Source organism: Vigna radiata, chromosome 7 (genome assembly GCF_000741045.1).
Source record: "Vigna radiata var. radiata cultivar VC1973A chromosome 7, Vradiata_ver6, whole genome shotgun sequence".
Classification (NCBI taxonomy): Eukaryota; Viridiplantae; Streptophyta; class Magnoliopsida; order Fabales; family Fabaceae; genus Vigna; species Vigna radiata.
In genome coordinates this window covers 47,406,139-47,426,937 of record NC_028357.1, presented here as the reverse complement: position 1 = coordinate 47,426,937, position 20,799 = coordinate 47,406,139, and the positions used below count along the sequence as shown (strand labels likewise).

The 20,799-nt window shown below is 34.0% G+C and overlaps 2 protein-coding genes across 2 annotated transcripts in view; one reads left to right on the top strand and one right to left on the bottom strand.

The window, feature by feature from the left end:
- Positions 1–6,593, top strand: part of LOC106768457 (ABC transporter G family member 33) — a gene marked incomplete in the record, with an annotated part of 9,093 nt that extends 2,500 nt beyond the window's left edge. Inside the window, 17 exon segments of the mRNA XM_014653632.2 lie at positions 1–43; positions 278–579; positions 733–1,014; positions 1,104–1,417; positions 1,510–1,670; positions 1,754–1,857; positions 1,948–2,101; positions 2,191–2,325; positions 2,430–2,503; positions 2,592–2,924; positions 3,018–3,308; positions 3,532–3,615; positions 3,809–3,942; positions 4,098–4,325; positions 4,862–5,033; positions 5,125–5,379; positions 5,872–6,593. Of these exon segments, the coding sequence (XP_014509118.1) occupies positions 1–43; positions 278–579; positions 733–1,014; positions 1,104–1,417; positions 1,510–1,670; positions 1,754–1,857; positions 1,948–2,101; positions 2,191–2,325; positions 2,430–2,503; positions 2,592–2,924; positions 3,018–3,308; positions 3,532–3,615; positions 3,809–3,942; positions 4,098–4,325; positions 4,862–5,033; positions 5,125–5,379; positions 5,872–6,141 (3,336 nt within the window).
- A 3,395-nt stretch (positions 6,594–9,988) lies between these two features.
- Positions 9,989–19,500, bottom strand: LOC106769182 (ABC transporter G family member 37). The gene is made up of 24 exons (XM_014654691.2): positions 18,849–19,500; positions 18,324–18,447; positions 18,099–18,184; positions 17,876–17,960; positions 16,872–17,031; positions 16,709–16,785; positions 16,264–16,317; positions 16,081–16,171; positions 15,676–15,977; positions 15,312–15,593; positions 14,908–15,221; positions 14,538–14,698; positions 14,356–14,459; positions 13,928–14,078; positions 13,691–13,828; positions 13,495–13,568; positions 13,073–13,405; positions 12,689–12,979; positions 12,264–12,347; positions 12,033–12,166; positions 11,563–11,790; positions 11,266–11,437; positions 10,824–11,078; positions 9,989–10,396 (listed from the first exon to the last, which is right to left on the bottom strand). The coding sequence occupies exons 1-24, from the start codon at positions 19,235–19,237 to the stop codon at positions 10,130–10,132; spliced, it is 4,356 nt and encodes a 1,451-aa protein (XP_014510177.1). The 5' UTR covers positions 19,238–19,500; the 3' UTR covers positions 9,989–10,129.
- Between the last annotated feature and the right edge of the window lie 1,299 nt (positions 19,501–20,799).

The following is a 20,799-nucleotide window of genomic DNA, read 5'->3' as shown; positions in this document are numbered from 1 at the left end:
GATAGAGGCATTTCAGGTGGACAGAAGAAAAGACTAACAACAGGTATCTGGAATGATAAATCATGTTTTATGTCACATTGTTATAGTTGAAAAAATATTCAGAACTTTAACTATAAGAAATCCTCCTGGATAAAGGATATATGACATGTCTCACCTCTTTGCCAGGCCAATGACACTGATAAAATGAGGGCTAATTGAACCTTCTGCTTGGGCAGTTTTCATCTTCCTATTATGCCCCCTAATGCATCTATTTTTTTTTTTCAAAATCCTATGACAGGAGAGATGATCGTGGGTCCTATAAAAGCTCTTTTTATGGATGAAATATCAACTGGCTTGGACAGTTCCACAACCTTTCAAATAGTGACATGTCTGCAGCAATTGGTGCATATCACAGATGCAACTGCAGTGCTTTCACTCCTTCAACCAGCACCAGAAACTTATGAGTTGTTTGATGATCTTATACTGATGGCCGAGGGTAAAATAGTATACCACGGCCCCCGCAGTCAAGCACTCCAATTTTTTAAGGATTGTGGTTTCTGGTGTCCTGAGAGAAAAGGAGTTGCAGACTTTCTTCAAGAGGTGAGATAACAAATGCCACCCTCTCCCCTTTTAATTTGGTGCCATAAGAAACACTTAGCTATCACTGAGCCAAAGCTCAAGTTAATTTTTCTTCTTGTTTAATCCACTTTATCCTCGTAGAGCCTCACAAGTGATAAATTCAACTATCTACAGGTAATCTCTAAGAAGGATCAAAGGCAATACTGGTACCGTACAGATATTCCTTACAGATATATTTCAGTGGATGAGTTCGCTCAAATATTCATATCAAGTTATTGGGGAAGAATGTTAAATGATGAGCTCTCACAGCCAAACGATAAATCTGAATCCCATAAAAAGGCTTTATCATTTAGCAAGTACTCTCTGGGAAAATGGGATTTGTTCAAAGCTTGTATGAAAAGGGAGATTCTCCTCATGAAACGAAATTCATTTATCTATGTGTTTAAAACTGCACAGGTTAGTATCAAGTTGAACTCAGCTAAGCGACACCTGAATGCTTCAATTAGTTACTTTGATCTTACTTGTTTCCCTTTCACATTTTGCAGCTTACAATCACAGCAATCATAACAATGACAGTCTTCTTACGCACTCAGAGGGCTGTGGACTTGATAGGTGCAAATTACTTATTGGGTTCATTGTACTATACCCTTGTCCGCCTCATGACTAATGGAGTTGCAGAATTGATCATGACAATTGCTAGACTCCCTGTTGTTGATAAGCAGACGGAATTCTATCTCTATCCAGCTTGGGCTTATTGCCTTCCCTCTGCCATTCTAAAGATTCCATTTTCAGTACTTGATTCTATTGTTTGGACATCAATGACATATTATGTTATAGGCTACAGCCCTGAAATAACAAGGTAAGTACTTTGTTTGATTTCATGCATACACAAAATACCATGCTTTTCTTTTACTTTGCAACTTTTGCTTATCTCTTATCTTATGTGATCAGGTTCCTCCGCCAGTTTCTTTTGCTTGTTACTTTGCATATGTCATCCACCTCCATGTGTCGTTTCCTTGCTTCAGTTTTCAAAACTGATGTTGCAGCTACAACTGTTGGTTCCTTGGTCCTAGTATTGATGTTTTTGTTTGGAGGCTTTATTCTTCCTCGGTGTAAGCAGTTTTATAGTCTCCATCTATGGGTTGTTGTACTAATTTGAAAGTTTCTCATTTCTCATAGAGTTTATTCACTGCAGCATCACTACCACGGTGGTTGAGGTGGGGATTTTGGCTTTCTCCAATGTCATATGGGGAAATTGGAATAACACTAACTGAGTTTAATGCTCCTCGCTGGCAAAAGGTATCTTCTAAGATAATTATTATTCAGCCTCATGATAGGTCACAATAATAAGTGTATGTATATATAAATTACTTTATTTTTTATTTACAGATCCAAGAGGGAAATATCACTGTAGGGAAGGAGGTTCTTCGTAGTCACGGTTTAGACTTTGATAGCAACTTCTATTGGATATCAGTTGGAGCCCTACTTGGTTTAACCGTACTGTTTGATTTTGGATTTGTCTTGGCATTAACGTACATAAAACGTAAGTCTTATCTTTGTTAATACAAGGAAAGAATAAAACTATTACTTGTTTTTTGTTCAATCCATTGACTACATGGGAAATGTATTCAGAGCCTAAGATGTCTAGAACTTTAGTCTCAAAAAAGAGGCTCTCTCAACAAAAGGAACAAGAAAAAAGCGATGGTGTTGAACTGAAGTCAGTTAGTGTTGATATTAGCCACACACCAAGGGGAAATCAAAGCACAGGTTAATAAAGATTCTATGATATATTATCTCAAACAAGGTTTCTTACTTTCGAAAAAAAAAAGTAGTAAGGAATTTTGGTTTCTTTTACATGTTTGGTCATGCAGGGAAAATGGTCCTTCCCTTTGAGCCATTAGCAATATCATTTAAGGATGTCCAGTATTTTGTTGATGTCCCTCCGGTAATAAGCATACCTATCTTGTTTGCCAGGATTTCATGCTGTTGACTATGTTGTCAATTAAGATTTTTTAACTTGTCATTCTGAGCAGGAGATGAAAAAACATGGTTCCGAAGAGAAAAGGCTACAATTGCTCCGTGATATCACTGGAGCTTTTAGGCCAGGAGTTCTCACTGCACTGATGGGGGTCAGTGGAGCAGGAAAGACAACTCTGATGGATGTTCTTTCCGGAAGAAAAACTGGAGGCGTCATTGAAGGAGAAATAAGAATTGCAGGATACCCTAAAGTGCAAAAGACATTTGAAAGAGTTTCAGGTTACTGTGAGCAGAATGACATTCACTCTCCATATATAACCATTGAAGAATCTGTCAAATACTCAGCTTGGTTGCGGTTGCCATCAGAAATTGATTCAACCACAAAAGGGGTATGGTGTCCTTATCACTTGCACCATGGCTTTTTTTTCCTAAATACAGATGCATTTTATAACTTTATAATTCTATGTATATCAACTGAACAGAAATTTGTTCAAGAAGTCCTCGAAACAATTGAACTTGACAATGTGAAGGATTGCTTAGTTGGCATACCTGGCCAAAGTGGCTTATCTACCGAGCAACGCAAAAGACTAACCATTGCAGTGGAGCTTGTTTCCAATCCATCAATAATATTTATGGATGAACCTACATCTGGTTTGGATGCTCGAGCAGCTGCAGTTGTTATGCGTGCAGTGAAGAATGTTGTTGCCACTGGCAGAACCACTGTTTGCACTATACACCAACCAAGCATCGACATATTTGAGACTTTTGATGAGGTAGTCCAAACTCCAAAGTGTAAAACCATACAAATAAGTCAGTGCACATCTCTCTAGGTGATTTAGTAAATATCTCGCTTCTAGAATTGGAAGTAAGTGGAATGAAGCAAAATTTGACACCCCTTTGCAAATCTAGAAACAAAATGGATGATAGTACCTTCTGTCATATTTGACAAGGATAATATACAGGCCAGCAACTAAAAATGAGTTATTTTTCATGCAGTTGATTCTAATGAAATCTGGAGGACAGATTATTTATAGTGGAATGCTAGGCCATCATTCAAGTAGACTGATTGAGTATTTTCAGGTACGCTCAAACCAACAGCAAAGTAAATAGCATTTTAGATTCTGGACGGATCAATGATCATCTTATTTTCTTGCAATAGTCTCAAATATGTTAGTGACTAAATTAAAACTGCCCACTGGGGTGGTGTGTACCTTTGCCTCTCCTTCATTTAAACTGTTAAAATTTGTAGCTAAATAATTTCACTGTCAATCAGAATATACCTGGGGTGCCAAAGATCATGGACAATTATAACCCTGCAACCTGGATGTTGGAAGCTACCTCTGCATCTGTAGAAGCAGAACTTAAAATAGATTTTGCTCAAATATATAAGGAGTCACATCTTTACCAGTGAGCATCCAATCGGCCGCTATTCATTTTACAATTTTGTCAAACTTTTGTTTTTCAGAATTTACGTGCCATAGCTGTTTTCAGTTGCAATAGTAATGATCATAAATTTCAAAGATTACTCATCCCAAATTTTCAATTACTGTTTCTGTTTCTAGGGATACCCTTGAAGTGGTGAGAGTGTTAAGTGAACCAGCACCAGGTTCGAGAGACTTACACTTCTCAACTCGTTTCCCACAAAATAGCTTGGGACAGTTCATGGCATGCCTATGGAAGCAACACTTGTCCTATTGGAGAAGTCCTGAGTACAACTTAACACGTTTTATATTCATGATCGTTTGTGCAATAATATTTGGAGCAGTATTTTGGCAGAAAGGGAATCAAATGTAAGTTTGCTTTCATATACTTCTAATTTTCCCTGAAAATAAACTCATTTGTTTTATCTACAAAAAGAAATATGTATGTTAAAGGAATCTCCACAACCTCAAACTCCAGACAGTGGAGACACAACATTTTATCCTTACACTTCATTCTTTCCACAGTCTGCCTTCAACATATGGACTAAAGTTGAAAGGAGATTATTAAATTAACATATCGGAGGTTCTTCTACTCTTAATAAGTTCTGTCAGCAGAGAGAAGTTGAAATCCATGAACTTGTACTTCTAGCATCTTCATTCTGATAACCACATAGAGGAACAAGTGAATTACTCAACCAAGTTTCGTGAATAGTGTGCCTTTTACGAAAGCATAAAACAATATATATGTTTATGTCATTTCATATTAGGCGCAATCAACAGAAGACATTCTTAAACTGTGAATTTTATGCTGCAGAAAACTTTAGGGTTTGCATGATTCTAGTGTACTGCTAAACTTGAAATTGTACGGATGAATGTTCTGACATATACTTCTTCTGTTGTTAAAGAAACAATCAGCAGGATTTGTTCAACGTACTTGGATCCATGTATATTGCTNTAATATTCTTGGGAATAAATTACTGCTCAACAATTCTGCCATATGTGGCTACTGAGCGTGCTGTCTTGTATCGAGAAAAATTTGCTGGCATGTATTCTTCCACTGCTTATTCATTTGCACAGGTTTGTAGTTGCATCAAACAAATTTAAGTGGTAATTATTTGGTAGGAAAAATAGATGTTATCAAATCACTAATATTCTTTTCTTAATGTAGGTGGCTATTGAAATACCATATATCTTAGTGCAATCAATTTTATATGTGGCTATCACATATCCAATGATAGGTTTCCATTGGTCAGTTCAGAAAGTGTTTTGGTACTTCTATACTACATTCTGTACATTTTTGTACTTTGTATATCTTGGAATGATGGTAATGTCGATGAGCGCCAATCTCGACATAGCTTCTGTTTTATCAACTGCAATCTACACCATATTCAATCTCTTTTCTGGATACCTCATGCCTGGACCGGTAAGTCTTTTGTATCTATCAATTTTTAGATATATTAGATTATTAGATATCTTATTTTTATTTTTTATTTTTAGTTAGCTTGTTATTTATTTCTTATTTGTATTTTGAACTTAATCCATATCTCTTCTATTATAAATATAGTATCCTGTGTTTATATTCAACGTAAAGGAGATTGATTTCATATATAATTTTTTACAATATTCAACAATAATAATTTAGGTTTATAGCATTATAAGGGCTTGAATTTGTACCTTAATTATATTTGCATCCAAAATAATTTTTAGGGAATTTGGATTTCTGAGTAATCCAATCCCAGACAAAATGCTTCCTTTTAAAGGTGAATTTTTTCTTTATATCAGTAACTGCATCTCTGAATTCTATCAGTAACTTAATTCATGCATTTGACTGGGGGAGCTGAATGTCCATAGTACATGCCAATAAGTACAAGATGCTTTGAAGCCTTAGATATTAACCATGTTTCTTAATGTGCAGAAAATTCCTAAATGGTGGGTTTGGTGCTACTGGATTTGTCCTACTGCCTGGTCCTTGAATGGCCTCCTAACTTCACAATATGGAGATTTGGATGAGAAGAAGGTAACCGTCTTTGGGAAGCGCCAATCAGTTGGTTCCTTTTTACATGATTACTATGGTTTTCGGCATGACAGATTAAGCATTGTGGCTGTGGTGCTCATTGCTTACCCAATTGTTTATGCATCTCTGTTTGCCTATTTCATAAAGAAAATGAATTACCAAAAGAGATAAGACAGATGCAGACACAGATACATATCTGGTTCTTCTGCAGTGTGGTGGCTTCAATTTTCATGTATAGAAATATAGAAACATGTGGTTACATAGATTAGCAAGATGTCTACAGCAAGATATTCTCATACGTACCATGTAATGTTCAAATTTGTTTTATTTGTTTTTATAGTTTAATGTTGGTTCTGTAGATCCCTGCAGAAAGTGTAGGAAAACGAAGAACGGTGAAAAGAAGTTCTATATTGAACCTTTCTACCAGGGGCTTACAAACACATATATGACACAACAAGTGAAAGTGATATAGGTTTATGGGGCATAATTTTTCAAGAAAAGCTAGTTATGCAGTAATAAAGAATATTCAAGTTGTACAAGTTAAAATAACACTTTTTAATTAGTAGAAAATTGAGGGCTTAGAAAACTCTTTGTATCTATAAAATCTATATAGATTTATTTCATTTTACTTCCCCTTAACTTTTATTGTTATTTACATCCCTGTTAATTTTTGTTTCCAATTTAGTTATGGATGCCAAGTCAACATGGAGTGATGACCTTACTAGCAAAAATTAGGTAGCAAATTAATTTTCTAAAAAGTAGAGATTAAAATGAGAGTTTTTTTTTTTAATATAAGAGAACTTATATAAAAACAATTATAATTTTATATGGATAAAAATATTAAGGTGAGAGAGGAAATATTCTTTTAACAAAGATTCGGTTGAAAGAAAAAACTTAAAAAATCAATAATCCATATATATTATAGGAACCGAAACTGAGACATCCCACTGTGTTCGCTTGAACAGATTTAACTGTTCATGCGGATTTACGAGCGAAGAAAGACAAAGTCTTTCATGTTCGCTTGAGAGGAAAAGTGAGGATTTGCGATGACAGATTTGCGGGATATATAGATTTTCGGTCACCCGTGATGGAGAAGAGATTAGGAGGGATTTGTAGGTAAAAGTCATATGTACCCTCAACGTTTTATTAAATTCCCAGCATCACTCTTCTTGATCAGTCTCTTCTGCAACTTCGAGCACGCTGAATCGTTGTCGTAAACCGGCGTCTGCGACCGATCCCGGCCCTGCCACTCATCGTTGACATCATCCTCGTAATTGTCGAGCTGGTGGCACGAATCCGGAGAAGGCTCGCGGTCGGATTATTCCATTAATGGCTCACCGTCTTCGTAACCCATGGCTGATGTTGTGTGTGTTGGAAATTGGAAAAGTAATTATCAGTGAATTGGAGGTAAGAGGGTTGGGGTTTGTGTTCTGAGCGATAGTGAAGAAATAAAGAAATAAAAAAAAAATAGTTACTAGGAAGATAATGAATGCATATGAAATGCAAAAGAAACATAGTTGTTTTATATAAAAGGAGGGTTCTCGAAAACGAAAGAAGCAGAGAAGATCTACTCAGATCTTGGTATAATTATATCTTGGGATAACTTCAAAAATATTATTTTTATATAAATAAATATTTTTTAATGGAATAAATCTAAATAAGACATTATAAAAATAATATCACATTAAAAATTGCAAAAAAAAAACTTTAAAATGATTTGAAAAAATTTTTGAGTGGAGATATCATTATATATGATTAACAATACTTGCATTTTTTATTTTTAACTCAAAATTAATCAACCACACTCCATAATAAATAAATTCATACTACTTTATAGTAAATTAGATTACAAACAAATATTACATTTAAAAATAAATTTATTTACTAAATTGTAATTTTTTTACTTTCTAAAAATTAATTTTAATAATTTTTTAATTTTTTATTCTTTATAAATATTTTTACAATTAAATATAACTTTAACAAATATCGTTTTATATTACTTTAATAACTAGGGACATTTTGGTAATCTTCAATTTCTATCAATTAAACAAATTTTTTAAATCTTTTACATCAATCAAATCTCACACTAATTTTCACAAACTTTACTTTCAAATCCACTCTCAATTACCTACAAATCCACTCAAAAAAAGAACAAAAAAATTACTCTCAAATCCATTCAAATCATCTCTCCCAAATTATCTCTCCCAAATCATCTCCCACAAATCTTACCATTCGAACACAACATAAGGGTGTGTTCTTATTAATGGATTTGAGGGAGATGATTTGGGAGAGATGATTTGAGTGGATTTGAGGGTAATTTTGTTGTTGTTTTTTTGAGTAGATTTGTGGGTAATTGAGAATGGATTTGAGGGTAAAGTTTGTGAGAATTAGTGTAGGATTTTATTGATGTGATAGAATTAAAAAATTTGTTTAATTGATAGAAATTGAAAATTACCAAAATACCCCTAGTTACTAAATTATAATTTTAATAATTATTTTTTATTTTTTAATTTTAATAATTATTACTTACCATTTTTTAATTTTAATAATTATTTTACATTTTAAAAATTAATTATTATTTTTACAATTTTTAAAATTAATTTTAATAATTATTACACTGTTTGGTATTTGCATGCAGGAGACCACTTCTCTTCTAATTTTATGAAACCATTTATTTCTTTTATCCTTCTTTTATTACTTATAAACCACCCAAAGACCTCCTCTATTTTTTTTAGGGTGAATAACTAAATTGAACAATATAGAGAGGAAGAGTATTGATTATTTACTATATACCATTAAAGCCACAAGCTTCGTAAAAAGAGTACTCAGTCAGATCGCTATTGGGGCATTTAAGAGAATTTGGATTCCATCTCTCCAAATCTCATCCAATCCACGGGTGAGTGAATAGTGCAGGTATCTCGCATTCTTCACTCACAAATCTGTGTGAATAGTTATTTCTTCTCAAACGAACACACGCTAAGTGAAAAACTACCAACATGAAGGAAACCATAACTTATGATTCCTCCTGTCTTCAATATTAAAAAATTACGTTTTTAGTGCGTGTCAATTATCAAAAAATTTAACTTTATTCAGTGAAACTATATTCACAAAGTCATTTATTAAACAAGATTTTATTTCAATAGCTCTCCTTTATTATTTTTTATATGTCAAGTTTCAAAGAAAATTAGTTTTAGAAATAATTATATTTAAATAAAATTACTATAATTAAATAATACGACTAAATCTTTTTAACTGCTTTGTTTGTATTACATAGATAGGAAAGAGTATAAACCTATTTGTGCGCACTTAAATAAGTATGTCTCATCATTAAAACAAATACACATGATTTTGAACTAATCATTTATAATATTAAGCCTGCGTTGGAAAGGTGAAGATTGCAATAAAGTAACGAGGTAAATTAAATTTTTTTCTAATATCATCCCTCTTAAGCTATTACATGAATATACAAAATTGGGTCCTAATTAAAGAAGTTTCAGAGATTATTGAAAAATTAACATTTTGGATATTCTAGAAAAATTGACAGAATAATAGGAGAACAAAAAAGAAAATGGTAGTGTCAAAGTATGAATTAAAATGTTAGACATCAGTATTATACACAGACAGACTTCAAACTTAGGTTTGGGCTGTAGAAGTTGATGAATATAACTAAGTCCCACATCGCTGAAGATAGATAACCATCACCAGAGCTGTTGTTATAAAATTAACACATCTTATCTTAAAAACTCATACCTTTCTCGGCCTTTTGGCTAAGATCAAGTGTAGTATCTGTTCTTATCAGTTTAATATCTGATATGTGGGCCAATGGTCCACACGATATTAAATTAATTTTTTGAAGGGGAGGTCCCATTTCAGTAGCTTGCTACTGGGTCCTCATGTGTCGCTCTAGTGTTGCACTATAGCTTGAGCCAGGCACACCCTCTAATAAAGTCTAAGTTCTTATTTACTGATGTCTTTTTAATTATTTGAATAATATTGAGATTTAAGGGGTATTCTTAATGTTATATTTTTTCTTGCTAGTTTCATGCTATAGCTACTCATGGTTCTGAAGTTTGGTAGTGGAGATATCAAAAATATTGTAGTAGTATTGCATAATATGTGAATATTTTCTTATTCTTTATATCATAATGGGCATTACAATTTATCTCTTTTGGAAATTGAGTTTTCCAATACAGTATGCAAATAAAATGGCAATTGAAATAGGGAAGACCATTAGAACCACACCAATTACACTAAGAAAATCATGGTGAAACCCATAATAATCTTCCAAAAATTGGACAATTGTTTTCTTTTCTTCAAAGGCTGATATTTCTTCATTTGCATCTCCATACTGTGAAGTAAGCATCCCATTCAATGCCCAAGACACAGGGCATAAATAATACATCCAAATCCACCACTTAGGAATTTGCTGCATTGAAGAATACAGTCCTTTAGTATACATTTCAAGCAGTATGAAGAAAGGATACATCAAGATATTATTATATCATGTATTATGTTAAGAAATGAGACTGCTCATTCAATGATCATTATGATGGGAGATAAAGGTAAACAATCAAATTAGTATAGATTTTATGATCCAACAGTTCCTATTTTCTTATTTTCTTCTCTATACTGAGAAACGTTTCTTCTCCATACTCAGAAATTTGGAACTTTGAACATTTAGTTATACATATTGAAATTTCTTTGGTCAAAAGTGAAAAAATTTGTTTAGAGTGTATTAAATAATATATTTAGTTTCTTCAAAGCTACCAGAGTCCTTTACTAACAAAGCTAAAAAAAGGTTTATTTTCCATAAATGCAAGTATAAAAATAAAATAACATTACATGAAACTTACAGGTCGTGGTACAAAGTACCCACAAAATAAAGTGAGCATGGTGTAGGAAGATGAAGCCACGATAGAAGCCAATTGAACATTTGGTGTCAATGAAACAAGGAGCATCCCTAGATAATTGAAGTATAACAAATTGCAGAACATACTGTAGAGTGACCAAAATACTTTATAAGCAGACCAATCATAGCCTAACATAGGATATGTGATTATCACATATACAACAGCTTGAATGACTAGATAGGGAATCTCAATTAGGACCTGCAAAAGAAATAAATTAAAGTTACCCAAAGAGTCATGAAAACATAAACATTGAGTAAATTGATGCAATATTTGGTATGCTGCAATTGTGGTGAAGATATCATATTAATAAGAGTTACTTTATTTTCTTAATGAATGAAAATATTTGAAAAGGAGTGTTGAATTCATATTTTGAAGATAACTAAACCTGTGCAAAAGAATAGGCCCAGGGAGAGTACATTCCAGCAAATTTTTCACGGTACAGAACAGTGCGCTCTGTGGTCACATATGACAAAACCGATGAGCAGTTATTTATCCCAAAGAAGAGTACAGCAGAGTACATTGCACCAAATACATTGAACATATCTTGTTCGCTATTTCTGTGAAATAAACAAAAAGGAAAATTATTCAGTCCTTTTTAAAATGCAGCTTACTTAAATGCATTAGGAAAATGCATTTTAAATATTCCATTTTTTCAATGTAGAGTAAAATTTTGACTACTAACATTTTCTTTCCTTTCTTCCAGAACAGCATTCCAAACAGAAGAGATAAGGCAATCACAAAAATGATACGAGTCAAGTTGTATGAAGGACTTCTCCAATAGGACAAATGTTGTTTCCACAAACATGCTTTGAACTGTTCCCAACCATTTTGTGGAAAATGAGATGGAAAATACAAATCTCTGGAGTCTGGTGGTGGTGTGCTTAATTGCTCAACCAACTCTTTGTTCTGTCTGCACTCAGTTGAATTAATATCATGTAAAAATCACATGCATATGGATTATAAATACTATTTTGCTTGCTTTATTTCCACTTTATGAAAAAGATTTGCTTCAAGATTGGGATAATAGAAATATTATATAGGACCAGAAACTGGAGAAAATTAGTAATAGTACTAGCTAGGTTTATACTAGAAACTGTAAACAAATAATTCTTTCAAGACGTGACACATAAATAAAGTTCTGCAATTTCTTACTCATATAAGGTTGATTCCCTATAAATTTGGGCAAAATCTACTCCGAGTTCAGATTCTGCTGATCTTGAAGTAACCTCTAGCATCCATGTTGATGGGTTGTAGTTGTCTCTAATCTTTTGCACTCCCGGTATTCTCTTTATACCAAAAGATGCAAGAATGCAAAGCAAGATTTTGCAATCAAACATTGGTGATGAAAAAGAAATGAAGTTGTGCATGATGTAAGAAACTGACCTCAAAGTATTCAATGACTCTACTCGAATGCTTCCCGAGTGGACCAGCATAGATTAAACGCCCTCCAGCTTTCATGAGAATAAGCTTAAAGGATTACGTGCAAAGAACTTTAATCAGTTTAGTTGTGCAGTATCCTTAAAGAGATTCAACAGTAGGATAAGCATCAGGGATTTGCTGAGTTAATTAGTGTTAGAATCTTTATCGAATTATGACGAAGATAACATGAATAAGTATCAAGGGTCTTTCTAAGATGTTGCACAAAAACTAGATTTTGCAACTTTAAAACACGTCTGGAAAAGTGCTTATTATTTAACCTCTTTAGTGGAACAGTGAGATAGAGCAATTGGATAAACAGGCTCAAAGGGTCTGTCATAACATCTTGGTTCATTATATATCCACAATCTACGTTAAGTGATTGAGGTTACCTCATCAAATGCCTCAAATATATCAATACTTGGCTGGTGAATTGTGCATGCGACAGTTCTTCCTGTTCCAACTACATTCTTCACTGCTCTCATTACAACTGCAGCTGCCCTTGCATCTAGACCTGTAGTTGGTTCATCCATAAATATAATTGAAGGATTAGCAACAAGCTCAATCGCTATCGTCAGCCTTTTTCTTTGTTCAGTGGATAAACCACTAATATTTGGCATGCCTACTAAATAATCTTTGACCCCATCCAGCTCAATAGTATGAATGACTTCATTAACAAATTCCTGAAAGACAGAAAGAAGCCATAAAAAAATGAATCCCAGTGAACAAGCTCAAAATTTGAAAATAACAATGCTAAACTGAGAGGAGAGCCATACAGCTTTAGTTTTGGCATCAATCTGAGAAGGAAGCCGTAGCCAAGCAGAAAACATCACAGATTCCTCTACTGTTATGTTTGGAGAATGTATGTCATTTTGTTCACAGTAACCTGATACTCTGGCAAATGTTTCCTGAACCTTAGGGTAGCCACCAATTCTAATCTCTCCTTCTATAATACCACCAGTCTTTCTTCCACACAGGACATCCATCAAAGTTGTTTTCCCTGCTCCGCTCACTCCCATCAGCGCTGTTAGTATGCCAGGTCTAAATGAACCCGTGATGTCAGAAAGGAGCTGAAGCCTTCTCTCAGTAAAACCTCTATTTCTCATTTCCTGCATTCAATATGACATGATTTCCAACTACGTCCATGCATGTAACTTCATACTCAAGAACTAGCAATAATTTAATTCATTCAAGTTACCAAAGGAGTATCAACGTAGTATTGGACATCACGAAATGCTACTGCCAGTGGCTGGAAAGGTAGAACCAATCCTCCTGATGAAAAGTACGGAAAGAAGGAATGTAAATCACAATATAAAGTTTCACTGGTATGTTATCTGTTTAGCTGAAACAAAATAATAAGGGGGGGGGGGGGGGGGGAGAAGAAAGGTGCTCACGTTTTCTGGTTTCTACAGTATTTTCAATCAGAGAAGTAACAGGTTTCTTGTCTGCACCAATGCTACTGTTGTTTTCTTGCTGTTCCTGTAACTCTGGATGCTTCTCAGAAGATATAAGTGTTCGAGATCTCGCAGGAGCTAATGGAGCAATGCCAAAGTGAAGGTTACAATAAAGGTCTAAGGGCATTATTATTCACCACATGAAATGTCCAAGTAAACAATGCAAAGTGAACTTACAATTCAAGAAAGTCAGCATCATGGTAAAACCTACATTGAACAGCACTGTGAATCCAATTAAGGCAGCAATTGATATCCAATAAAAGTAACCATCAAAATTTAGCCCCCGGTTATCAAGTACTTGTTGACCCATTGTGCTGTTTGCAGACATCTTCAAATAGATCGAAGGAACCAAAATGATTAGATGAGGAATTTTATAATTGCACCAAGCAGGCCTTCGCATAATTGAGTACTCTCAGCTAATGAAAAAATTTCATGAAAGCAGAAGTGAAAATATCTTAATTTGAGCCTTTTTAATACTTGTGACCAAATGAAGTTAATTGGTCGATCCATCTCATCAATAAAAAAGAAAAGAGTAGCGAAGACACTGCCTTTAGTTGCATGCAATGTATGTTCTTTGAAGCACAAAAGGAGTTATACACGATTACCTTTTCCCACCTAGGAGCAAGAAATTCATTCACAGTTAAGCCTATCTCTCCATACGACACAGGAGAAACCCAAAATCCCCATCGCAACCAAGTCGGCATATATGCTACAATGGAAAAGCAGTTAAAGTTATTTTCTGAACAAAATTGCGTGTTAAAAAAGTAAACCAGTTCTTGATTCTTACGCTTTGGAATGATGAAGCCACCGAATAGCAAAACAGTTACTATGGCCACAGTACCAAATGACACAGAAGCAACCACAGTTTGAAAAATTGAGGCAATAAATCGAAACATAGATACCGAAGTCATGTGTAAGACAAACAAGAGAAGGAACTGGCGAAAGAATCTGAAGAGAAAAGTTAAAGTCAAAACTTGGTTAGTATGACTGAGATTACGAAACAGTTTTNGGGTNAAGAAACAACACGAATATAGATTCTCCAAGAAGCCTATAGCATCATTGTTAAAACAAATCATNTTATGTTAAATTCTGGAGACAAAGGCATCTTCAAATGTAGTACTTTCTACTAGACCATATAAATCCCATCAAGGACTAACCTTCCAATCTCGGGGCTGTAACCAATGACGTAATAAGANAGGGATGTCCAAATAAAAGATTCCAANAATGAAAGTGGAATCTTTAAAACAGCAGATGGTATNGTATAAGCCCATGCAGGAAAAAAGAACAACTCTTTTTGCTTGTAAATAACTGCAAGTCTTGATACAGTCATAGATAGTTCTGGAAATCCATCAACCAGAAGAATGACGAGTGAATAAAACAACGAACCCATGAAATAATTCCCATGGACCACATCAACAGTCATTCGTGTTCGAATGAAAACAGTCATTGCTACAAATGCAACGATGACAAGCTGCATGAATAAAGAATGCAACTTGAGAAAGTTGGGTATAGTTATCATGATAGAAAGGCATGAAAGTGAAAAGAAAAACCTATAGAGTACCTGTGTTGACTTGAATACATAGACAAAAGAGTTTCTTTTCATTAGAAGAATTTCCCTCATGATGCAAGCCTTAAATAATTCCCATTTTGATAATGAGTACTTTTTAGATACAAGGGCATTGTTGTGGCTCTGAGACTTATCAAACGGCTTCAAGAGCTCCTCCTCCAACTTTTTACCTAAAGGGCTATCCTTAAATTTCTCAATGAACCGGTCAATCGAAACATAACTGTAAGGTTTTTCTGTGCTACTCCAATACTGTGCTTGATCTTTCTTCGAGATAACCTGAATTTTACAAGTATTTCACATTATCAAATTCTAAAAATGTCATGTTAGAAACGGAGGTATTCAGTTAGGCTGCACATACTTCCTGAAGAAAGTCAGCAGTGCCTTTTCTTTGAGGACATTTAAAGCCACAATCCTCAAAGAACTCAAGTATGCAATCCCGTGGACCGTGGTACACAATTTTTCCTTCTGCCATTAAGATAACATCGTCAAAGAGATCAAAGGTCTCTGGTGCTGGTTGAAGGAGTGAAATTAATGCAGTGGCATCTGTGATATGCACTAGATGCTGAATACAAGAGATAATCTGGAAAGTAGTGGAACTGTCTAAACCATTGGATATTTCATCCATAAATAGTGCTTTTGTTGGTCCAACAATCATCTCTCCTGTATAATATTCCATAATCAGGAGCAGTCACCTCGTACATCAATTAATGTCTAAAATTCTATAAATTTGATAAGCTGCTATTATGCAGTGTACTAACAATACCTGTAGTTAACCTTTTCTTTTGACCACCAGATATACCTCTTCTTATTGGATCTCCTACTAATGTATCAGCACATATATCAAGACCAAGTATCTGCATGTGATGTAATGGTCAATAGACAATGAATGAGCAGCATTTGGTAGAGATAACGAACTCTTGCTTCGTGGAAAAAATGAATAGACTACCTTTAAAATATAGTCTGTCTGAAGGCTACTCTTCAGTCCGTTAATTGATGTTGCCTGTACCAGAAACATTGCTATTGAGGTAATAGTAATCAACACTTGGACAACAAATTAGCATTGCTACTGAAATTCAGGTTCAGAAGAGTGAAATTGGGTTAAGAAAACAATCATAACTTTTTTGAAAACTAAAGCATGCAAAGTCTTAAAATTTTAACTTTGACCTTACCCAGCCCTAGAAAAACTTGTAATGGATGTTTAAAGTACAGCAGAATAATTTATTATTTTGTCATAATATTATTATACCAAGTGAAGAAACAGCGAAAGCTGTATTTTTAATGAACTAATGGAAAAAAATTAAGCTTTATTTGTTGTTAGGATATTTTTGTTAAACATAGAGAAACTTGAACAAAACTTGAAAGTGGACAAAGAAAAATGGGCTGAGCAGTACCTTCATATATGCATCTAAATCAGGATCAGGAACTATTCCTGCGTCTCTCTCCCTTCTACTGACTTCCATCAGGAGTTCTTTCATGCATGGACCAAAAGCCTTCACTCATCTCTAAGATCAATTTATGAAATTTATTTATTTTTGTAACTTTAAGTATACCTACCTGCTCGGCTTCCTACACCTTGACAACGTGCTGAGAAATCAATTGTTTCCCTCACAGTCATCTCTGGAATATGCAAATCATATTGGCTTACATATGCTGATGATTTCTGAGGGATGAACTCTTCTAGTATGTGTCCATTGTAAGAAATGTCCCCTTGAACCTATGGTGCACCACAACAATTATGGAGAAGACTCATTTTAACTTTAATCGTTTTTCAAATAAACTAAATACAAATATTGAGTTCATTCTGTCTTAATGCATGAATGCTTGATGGGATGGCTTCATCTTTAGCTCATATGAACAAAAGAGGACAGTAATCCAAAAAAAGAGTAAAATTTGGATTAGGAGTGTGTCCTTGTTTTCATTAAAAATGAATTGGAAGATTTAACTAGTTTCTAGAGAAGTGAAATTCTTGTTTCTCTGATCCCTTGGGGAAATAATGTCCACTTTCAATCCCTCAGTTGTTCTTTGTTTACCATTTTCAAAGTCAGCAGTGTTAATCAGAAACAAACTTCAAATTTAGGTCTTCCCACAGAACAAGGTCTATTGAGGGATCATTCGTTAGTCCCATATTGCTGAAGAGAAATAACAGTCACTAGCGCTTTTATTATAAAAAAGACATAGTTAGAATGGAATACTCATACCTTTCTCGGCCTTTTGGCTAAGATCAAGTGTAGTATCTGTTCTTATCAGTTTAATATCTGATATGTGGGCCAATGGTCCACACGATATTAAATTAATTTTTTGAAGGGGAGATTTCAATGCAGTAGCTTGCTACTGGGGATCTCATGTGTCGCTCAAGTCTTGCACTATAGCTTGAGAAGGCACACCCTATAAATAGTACTAATTTTTTAGTGTTAGTTTTTATGTATTATGTTTATATAAATTGTATGTAATTGCTATATATTTTGGTGTGTGATATATTAAGTGGATGGAAACTTTAGTTTTGTACTTTGTTTGTATTGACATAAGTTTATCTTAAATTTACAAGGAAAAGTCAGAACCTTGAGAGAATGGTTTAATTTTCCTGCCAATGCCAACAATAAAGTTGTTTTACCACTTGCTGGTGGACCAAGCAATAAGGTCATCCTGCAATAAAAAAATAATATAACAAATCATTGCAGTTTTACTCATGTTTTTACACCATACTGAATATACTAATATCAAATTCAGCGAATAAATAAATAAAAAATCATGTAATAACATCGTAAAACTTTTGCAAATTACCTTCTCGGCTTAATAATGCCACTGGCATTTTTGATAATGCTTATCTTCAGATCTTGAGAATTCAGAACTGACAATTTAGTGGTGTCCTTAAGAGAAAAAAGAAGAGAGAAACAAGAGGAAAGGGAGAAAGTCTCTTAGGTAGTGAGCAAAAATAAAAGATCAGAGTGTCTATTAAAATATCAATGTTTTAGAGAAGTTGCTTGCAATTCATATAAGAATACTTACAAGGATAAACTCTTTGAGGGTATTCCACAGCGTAGGTATGGGTTTGCCCTTAACTATTCTACACTCAGCTTCTACACACAGATTGTGATACCTCACTTCCACTGTGGGCAGCTTAATACCAACTCTACAGAGTGAAAAATAGTAAAATTTATTAAACATCTTTCCATTAACTTACTTGATAGATCATAATTTTAAGTTAGTGTTTAGAATTTTGAGATTTAGTGGACATCACTCCACCGTATATTTAAGACAGCATAATTAACACACCACAGCTCATGAAATTTCCATACCAAACAATATTCTGCTATATAAATGACGGATAAAAAAATGTGGTTTCCTTATACCGCTATATTATTAAACTTATCTTTTTCTTTTGCACTAGCTAGTTTTCTATTGTTGATTTCTCCATTAGACACAGTGATAAATAAAATTTTAGTTGACCTGTAAAATGATTAATAAAGTGAAACAGTTCAAAATAACACGCCATATCCCCAAAGAGAAAGAGAATCTAGAAGAACTAGTTACTTGTCAATTCTTTTCCTGAGTTTCTGCAGCAGTAGAAGATTATCATTTTCAATGTGCTTAATAAGCTTTTCTATGAACATGTGCCGTTCTTGAGCTCCAAGCTTGGTGACATCAACAACCTGCTTCCCTTTACTTTTCTCATATGTTTCCATGCCATCATAAACATCAAACAAAGCTGAAGTAATTCTCTCACAGGTTGGTAACCTCTGAAGTTCAGCCCATTGTAACACTTCTGTCTCCTCATTATCATCTTGTTCAACAGGATTTATGCTTGAAATACTCTGAAAACTAGAGGCATGGCTTCTAAATGAGGACCTTATGCTTCTTCCTATCTCAGCCAACTCAATTCTTAGAGACTCTATCTCATCTGCACCTACTAGTTGTGCCATCTCAGATACAGGTCAAAGGCATATTCTCAACTTCTAAACATTATATAGAAACCTCTCTGCTGCTTTGATAAGCTTGACAGTGGCAGTTGCTGATGTAATGCATTATGTCATGTATTGTCTTGTGCTAATGACAATTGAAGAAGCTGGTATCAATGAAAATTACAACTGCAAACCCATATTTTTTTACATTATCAGTGTAACTGAGCTTTCACAGATACATTAATTAATCACCAAAGTCCATGCCCAGAAATGATTGAAAATATTTTCATTAAGAGAAAGATATGCATGGTCAAAATTTCATGAAGACACGCAAGGATATAACAGAGTGGCATGATTCATTCATTTACCACTTCATTTTGTGGAACAACAAGCTTCTGGCCTGAAAGATTTGCATGCTTCGACTCCTCCAATGTGAATAGGGGCACTTTTTGGAATATCATGATGTTTAATTATAAAATTTCAGTGTCCTGTTAGGGAATCACTAGATGGAATATTAATATTATATAGTGGCGTCTAAACCCTTGATTCCTGAATGAATACATAAATAAAGTCATTGACCTCGTGACTAATGGTGACAAGCTGAAAATAACACCTAGGAAACATTCCTCAAGCAAGCAATTATATTGGAAAAGTTTTTATTTGTTGTAGTGATGAAGCAGTACAAGTTTTCTTACAAGCCAGAAGAAAAATGATTTTAGAGTGAGTTTAAGGTATTAGCAGAAAATATAGAACAAATGTAAAAGTATTATTACAAAATATGATTTTGGATGTAATCCAACATTAATTCCTGTTTTTTTTTTTTTTTTTTGCAGAATCTGCCTTTTTCACTATAACAACCACCCATTATAGAGGATGCTTCTGTAATTTGTTGGATGCTGATGGCAAAACGAAATCCATTTAGGGTTATGTAACGAATAATAAATAGGTAAACTCCCACCCCATCAAAATGCTTTCCGTAAAAAGAGGGATTGATTCGCTTCTGGAAAAAATTTCCAAAAAAAAAAAATTCTAAAATTATTTATTGTGTTCTGGAAAATAAATTCCGGAAGTGGTAGGGTGCAGGAAGAAAATGATAGGATGTAGGAAGAAACAGCATTAAAGTATAGCAAATTTTATTTGAGTATAGATTTTCATTTTGTCATTCTTAACTGTGATGGAACTTAGAGGACAGAATTCTTGACACGGTAATTACTTGTGAAAACCTTAAAACACGTTCTCTAGATTTACCACTTTAGTAAAAACATGATTACATTATTTACTGTCAAAACAATTAAAACAATTCCAGTAAAAACATGATTTACATTATTTAGTTCAAATCAACTGAAAAGTTGAACTTATGAACACATTAAAACACATTCTATAGAACTACAATTTTAGTGAAAACATAATTACATTTAGTATCAAAACAGCAACCTTAACTATCAGATATTACAAACAGCAACAAAAAAACATAGATACTACACTTAGTAGACCATATTATGTATTTAAAAGGTTATGATCCCGAATACCATTCAGACAATATTAAATCCATTTGGTTCAGTCTGAAGATGAAAATTCAGAGT